General features: G+C 39.6%; 2 protein-coding genes across 5 annotated transcripts in view; both read left to right on the top strand.

The window, feature by feature from the left end:
• LOC148652768 (uncharacterized) lies at positions 1–3,405 on the top strand. Its single transcript, XM_088599918.1, has 4 exons — positions 1–151; positions 1,138–1,236; positions 1,522–1,651; positions 2,230–3,405. Exons 2-4 carry the CDS (start codon positions 1,143–1,145, stop codon positions 2,468–2,470), a joined length of 465 nt encoding a protein of 154 aa, XP_088456044.1. The 5' UTR covers positions 1–151; positions 1,138–1,142; the 3' UTR covers positions 2,471–3,405.
• Positions 3,406–4,698: 1,293 nt separating this feature from the next.
• rnf213b (ring finger protein 213b) overlaps positions 4,699–7,271 on the top strand; it is a 43,581-nt gene continuing 41,008 nt past the window's right edge. For 3 of the 4 annotated variants that reach the window (XM_088599912.1, XM_088599914.1, XM_088599915.1), the window contains exons 1-2: positions 4,699–4,830; positions 5,971–6,102. In XM_088599912.1, coding sequence (XP_088456038.1) covers positions 6,001–6,102 — 102 coding nt within the window. In that variant the 5' untranslated portion in view covers positions 4,699–4,830; positions 5,971–6,000. Of the gene's footprint in view, positions 4,831–5,967; positions 6,103–7,271 lie in introns of all 4 variants that reach the window. The other variant, XM_088599913.1, reaches the window with a different exon arrangement.

The following is a 7,271-nucleotide window of genomic DNA, read 5'->3' as shown; positions in this document are numbered from 1 at the left end:
AGAGAGATATAAGAGTGAGTTGTCTAATAATTGTTCACTGCATTTGGCACTGCTGTAAGCTGTGCTACTTCAGGAATACACATTTGTACTGATTTTGTAGGTTTCCTGCTGAATTACAGTGAATCAGCTCTTCATTCTGCTGTCATCTCAGGTATACATTTTTTATTATTCATGAATTATTTTACTATCACATTATTTTACTATTAATGAATTGAATAAAGTTTAAAAATAAAAAATATTGAATAACCCTATAACCCTGAAAAAGTTATGCCTTCCAGAGTAACTATTTTTTGAAAGTCAGAATCAATGCAGTGCAATTATCAGGTGATGTCGACCTTTGCTACACACAGTATTAGTGACTGCTGGTGAGTCTAAATGCAGTAAATTCATAGGATGAATGTCGACATTCTTGGCTTCTTCTTTCTTGTTTAGTACTGTTCAGTTCAAAGTTTTCAAATAATGTTTGTTACTATTACTCTGAATCATCTAGTGATTTTGATTTATTGTTGGGTTTGGTCAGTAATAAACCTGGTTGATAGATGAGAAAATGAATATTTCTGCTGCCTGATTAGAAAAAAAGTCAAACTCATAGCAAATTAAAAATATATTAAAGAAACAATGAAATAAAATCTGGCATGGCACGGTTAATAGTGTAGAATCAGGCATTCCTAAAGCCTTTTGTAATGGCAAGACAGTGCATGAAAGTTACAATGAAATTGTAATTTCACTTATTGAAATTATTTTCTTGAGGTTATTTAATTTTTTTTCTAATGTTTTTTCTAATGTCTTTTGCCAACAAAGTTAACTGTAGGTTGGTGCATGATTTTTTAGATGCATGTCTAATTTGTTTGTGAGGAAAACTACATTTGCTCAGGCAGAATGTTATCCTGCTAGGGTGGATGTATACCAGATAATGGCACGGTACTGTTGTCCATAGTCTAATGTACAAGGTAGTATTCTAAGATGTTCTGAATAACTCAGACAAATGTTTGTTGTATACAGTGTGGAAAAAAATGTGTACTTGTAGCACAACATTGCAAAAGTGAGTAACCATGGTATGAATCAGAAGATCGATTATTCTCTAGCTTGAGATGTGTGCTTTCCACTGATGTTTGAAGTGCTGTACTGATATTTCAGACAGGATGAGAAAGGCAGTTCTACTCTTGTGTTTGGCTGCTCTGTGTGCTGCAGTCAAGAAGAAGAGACAGCCCTCTGAGTTGGACTACAAGGTCGATGGTGAGTTTGTACCTGTTGTCCTGTCTGTGCTGTCCCTGATTTTGAAATAAGTGCCACGTTCTTCTTTAAGAGGCATCGTGCAAGCTCATAGGGCTAATTAATAAACGTTTGTTAAAACAGCATAGTACAGTACAAGGAATAGCTGAAGTTCATAATATCAAAGTGTTGCTGTGACCTACTTATATAAGTCTGCTTTATATATTGAGACCTATTTAATCGTATACAGATATACAAAACATGAGCGCTACTGAGTGCACTGACTGTGCTTGATGGGTGTCCCTGCAGCAGAGAAGGTAAACACGAAAGGATGTGCCAACCTCACCACAGTCCTGGACAACTGGAAGTTCGCCATCATGACTCAAGTGAAAGACCTGCTGTTGAATGACCACAACACTGTCCTCCCAGACTACGGGAGGTGAGGGACTCCGCTGGACCTCCGGGGGGTGAATGTGAATGACGCTCCAGACAGAGTGACTACTGCTGCTGTACATGGCAAAGGACCTTTGGAAATTGATTGTCTGAGTGTTTTAACACTACAGAATTAACAAGGTTTTAAAAAACCACCAGTGAAGATTGATCATTTTCAAACAAATTAACAGCTAAGCCTATGTAAACCATATGTAACTTCCCATATGTAATTAGTCACTAAAGCACTAATATGAAGTGTTGTTACTACCAGTCTTCCCTTTGCTATGAACACACCCTTTTACCTCCCTCTGAGAAAGTCATTGTTTGTTTAGACAAGGGGTTTCCAGCGTAAGCAGGTTTGCTATGTCTCTTTAAATGATCAGTTGCTAAAGGCTATGGAACAGGGTTCTAGTTAAACTAGTTCCCCTAGTAAAATGTTCACTGGATCAGTTTAACACTTCTCCCAAGTGAAGAGCTCTTTCTAACTTAAAGAAACGTACAAAACCAGGGACTGCGGCTTGAAATCCTGGCTTTCGACAGTGTCTCAGCTGCCTGTTCCCCTCTGTCTCCTCTCACTTCATGCAGGATACAGCCCCTGTCTGAGGCTCTGGGAGACCTTTACAAGGAGTTCAACGCCTTGAAGGAGCGTCTGGGCGAGCTCACCACCAAGTTTGAAGGCATCGAGTCCTTTGTGGATGATATGCAAGCAGGAAGGAGCCCCTCAGTCCCGAAAGTCGAGCGGCCCAGGCTGACACCCGAGGTCCAAAGACCAGGTCGCAGAGTCCTGGTCCGGAAAGTGAAGAGACCAGAGTCTGCACAGGAGTAGGCAGAGCTCCTGTGTCTGGAGTTGGATTTGCCTACCACATACAGCCACTTTTACAGAACATCTCTTGTTAACAACAAATTGCAGAGATATATGCCAGCTTCGTTACAATCCTCAAAACATACTGTGCACATTGTGTTTTTAATGGAACATTTCGCAGAAGTACGTAAAGTTAAAAGTCCCTTTTTACAATTTGATGTAATCAATATAACAAATTGATGTAATCATACTCTCCTGGTGCTTTTTTTGCATCTGAGCATCTTTTAACTCTTGAAGTTTTCGTTTTTTGTGTAAAAAATATAGGAAGTGTTTATGTATTGTAGGATGCTTCCTTTGATTGAAAAATAAGTCAAAACAATTTTCATTGTCATACAACAATATTTACTGGCAGTGACACTTAAAAGTCCTGAGTATCTCTGCAGTTATGTTGAATATTCTGATGTTATTAGGTTGTCAAATCATTTTATACCAAGAGTATGTATATTGTATTATTAGATACATACAATTCACAGTTTTATTCATGCTTCAATGGTATTCAGCTTCAGGGAGTGAAACTCCCCAGAAAGCACTTATTTTTTCATTCACTCAAAACGTTGCAGAGTGTGCACCTTGAATGTGGCTGAGATGATTTTTTCAGTGTCTCACAGTTCGTCTCTGGTTCAGATCTGGCTCTCTGGGAGCCAAGATCTGGCTAGTGTCCACCGCACTCCCGCCAGGCTATAAAACCAGCTTGAGAGTTCACAGACCTTTGCACTGGGGTTAAGCCTGCTCAGGGTGTGCTGAATAGTACAACGCCACTCAGTGGCAGCATGTAGTATTGTATATAAGCGATGGCCTGACAGAAATACATTTTTATGTAACGTGTGAAGAGAATGCGTCTGTATATTATGTACCTGTATTCTTGCAAACTGCTTGAAATAAATTCTATTTTAGAAGAACGATTTGCCTACTGTGGTATCTAAGGTATCATGGGTCGAATATTGAGAAATACAAGATATTGTATTTAAAAAAAACTTTTTTTTCCTAGTGTAATTCTCAACAATTTTGATGCTTTTTTCTCCACGTCTGGAAAGAACATTGGAGACCCTTGAGATGAGGTCTGGCTATGGGCATGTATTCATAACGTACAGAGGAACCTGCTGCAAGCCTGCAAAGCGCAGAGCAAACCCGGGCGGACAGCCAAGTTCTGATGGCTTCCTGAGCGCTCATTGGGCTTCACTGCCGACAAGAGGTGCAGAAAAGCCATGCCGATCTCTTGCGTTTGTTTCCAAACACTTTTTGATTGTTCTCCTGGTCTGTAATGGTCTTGGCATCGTTATTCTATGTTATTGTGACATGGGTGTTGCTACTGCGTCAAGGCATAAATATCGCGACACAGTTCCGCTGTGGCGAACTAGCCATTGCGATCGCGACAAGGTGATTTTCTGTCATATGCTCTTGTCACCGCGACGCGCAGCTGCTGTCGAGACACTGTTTTGTGATCGCCAGGCAAACTGTTACAGTCGCGACGGCTTGTCTGCTATCGTGGAATTTCTCAGACCTGAAAAGATTCAGTCCCTTCAGCCCGTCAGTATAAGACATTCCCTGAACAACCAAGAAACCGTGCTTTTATTTTATTTAAGCAATAAGGCACTGAGGCCGTGCTACTGTATATCGTGACTAGAGGCACAGTAAAAAAGCGTTGTTAGGCCCGACGCGAAGCGGGTTTATAATATAAATAAGGGTTTTGGTAACATGCTGCTGCACACCTCAAACTTTTGGGCTCTGGGGTTCGGTTCTGGACTCTGTCCTTCTTTGTGCACTTTGCATTTTGTTCTCCCAATGCTTGCGTGGGTTTTCACTGTACGCTCCTTTTTATTCTCTCCTGCCAAAGTCGAGCTGCGTATTGTATGTTAATTCCTCTAAATTGCTGTTGTGTACTGGCCCTTAGCAGATAAGAACATCAATTTGGAGAAACGAAACCGAAAGTCTCCGGTAAGAGGAAAAGGCGTGCTTTTCCCATCCGTATTTAGGGAATACCGAATAACTCTCAGCAATTGTAGTGAGGGAAAGCCTAGGTTTAACGTTGTAAACAAGCTATATTAATTCTTATTATATTTTTGAACGTACAGTTGGATACATTTACGTGTGTCGTACGTTTACAATCAGATTCCTTTCCTCTTTCACGATGTCTTTAAAGAAGACGTCATCTAACTATCTCGTATGGTCCCTAAACTTTAAAACAGGTGGACCATAATTTCTAGATTGACAGCTTTCTCGGACCGTTGATTGGTGTAAACAGATATATTAAACACGAATCCTTAAAATTATTTGCAGGGAGGAAGAAAGTGAAAACATTTCAGAGCAACAAATGAAGCTCGCAGGTACGTGTGATTACCATTGCTTAAGATGTTATTTTAATTTTCAGGCATACTTATCCCTTTATATTGACTCAATAAATTGACTTTATTGTTGCGCTTCCTGACACAAGTGTTAATGTATCGGTTGAAAGATTTTGGTGTGTTTTGAAAACTTCTATGCTGGATTACTTTGATAATAACAAATATTTACGTTAATACTTATTTGTTACGTTAATACTTATTTATATTTAAGACATTGTAATTGAAGCATGACAGACATTGAATAGAAAAACTATTAACTTTTCCACGTATTTCATTCTGTCACAGCAGTAGACCTTAATGATACTACAATAATGATTGTTATACATTTTGAAAATACAGGCTGTGGACAATGTTATATCTATTGTGTCACCATTACCATTACAAATCAAAGGAGGTCTGTTTCCTATATCGTTTTGCGTTCCACGTTATTGGATAAGCATTATTATTAAATGACGTACAAAAAGATCCGTATATATTCTTTTGTAAAATATACAGTACAAAGTATACATGAGACGAAGAGGTGAGGAAGACAGGTGAGGATTATACTGTATGTACTGTACATAGAACTGCGGTCTGAAAGTTCGATGCTCCGTAGGCTTGAAAAGAGGAAAAACGAGTATATCGCAATAGGAACAACACAGAGATTGCAAGAAGACGGAAATAGAGACCATCATCAGCTACTGTTCCCGAGAATGAGTCTGTTTTTAGTGTATTTATTGAAAAGTGTTATACTCCTCCGCCTGTTATAAGGGTGATCTCAGGGTCTTGAGTATCCCAGTGAAACTAACCAAGAAATATTCTGTGAATGTGCTTTGCGTCTTCCGTATACTGTATATTTAGTACATAAACCTGATTTGTGTAATATAAAATATGTGCGGAGAAATTTAAATCTATGCTGCATCTAAAGAAATACTCCCATAGAAACCCTACCTGTAAAACAGGAAATATGTGAACCTGTCGTATTTTCTGCTGCTAAGGCTGCACTGCAGAGACATCTTTAGCAATGTCAATGTCCATGTTATGCCTGATAACAGCTCCATGATTAAAGAAGTCTGGTGGTTTTGGGAGAGGTGTTGTGGTTTAACCTGTGCTGTCTGCTTGTCTCCTGTGCTGTAAAAGCAGTTCTCTCTGCTGGATGTGTGTGTCACTGTCATGAGTAAGCCACCGGGAGACCAGCCGCAGGGCCAGGCTGTGGGCAAGGAGCATGGAGATCTGGTTCTGGAGCCTGACACCTGTGGAGCCTCAGGGGAGAGTGTGAGTCTGGGTGTGCCCTGTTTCCAGGCTGACAATGGGCATGGGGGTGTGACTGTTTTTTGGGGTGCCTAACAGACCCAGACAGAAGGTGCTTGCATGGCAAAGAGATTTCTCTCTCCGATACATTTAAGATGCTGTTCTGAATATGTTTCTTTTCTCTCCAGTGTGTAAGCAGTCTAGTCTACATTTTTGTCTGAGTTGGAAAGAAACCACAAAAAGAATATCTACCCTGTGTCTTCACTCTCTCCCATCATGTCACATGTCTGTATGCCTTCATTGCTGTGCTTCTATTCTTTATTTTTTTATTTTTTTATTCTTCACTTTGATTTTGACAAGCCTTAGTGAATCATATCGATTAATTTCATAACTTCACACATGTGATCTTCATCTGCTCTGCTTCATCCTTCCTAACTTCATCAAATGATCTGAATGCGTGCATGTTATTGCCAAAGGTCCAGCTAGCCACTTGCAGCACTGTGATAGACAGTAATACTGCATGCCACCCACTACATGTTCAGACATACTGTATAAAGAAGGGTTAATAAAAGTGGTAAGGCAGCTGTGATCATTCATGTGTTTGTGTTTAGTTGCTCCAGGCCATAATGACGATGCAACAAGCATGTGAAAAGTAGTGCAGAGCTGAGAGTTCCTGATATTGTCTTTATATTCAGACTTCTATTAAATGTGGTATTTTTAAATAAGGCGAGGAATTACAGGATTTCCCTGTCCTATCCAGTATTTACTCTCTGATCATAAATATTCAATCTGTACTTTCAAAGTACACTGAATAGTACTGGAGTTCATACAGTACGATGTTTTTTTTTTATCACTTTGTCTTACTTGAGCTTTGTGTTTCTGTCCAAGTATAACACAGCTCTGTGGCAGACATTGAAACGTGGTGTAACAAGGAATTCTGTTTTAAGTCTTCACACTGTGGCTAAGACTTTTCTTTACATTTATAATGGTGACATTTACAACAGGAATTCCTGGCTCGAGGTATTCTAGTTTCTTTGTGCTTTGAGTTCTCAAGCTATTCGTTTGAACTACCATAAATACTGTATTTACGTGAAACACTTCACTGCTTTCTCTCTGTCTTATACAGTGAAGGCACACCTTGAATTATGTGCATAGGGAAGGGAGGTGGCTCAAGGCTTTGAAGTTTGTCCAGG

Source organism: Lepisosteus platostomus, chromosome 11, assembly GCF_059453375.1.
Source record: "Lepisosteus platostomus isolate fLepPlt1 chromosome 11, fLepPlt1.hap1, whole genome shotgun sequence".
Classification (NCBI taxonomy): Eukaryota; Metazoa; Chordata; class Actinopteri; order Semionotiformes; family Lepisosteidae; genus Lepisosteus; species Lepisosteus platostomus.
Note: the sequence above shows the minus strand (reverse complement) of the source record. Positions and strands in the feature narration are given on the sequence as shown.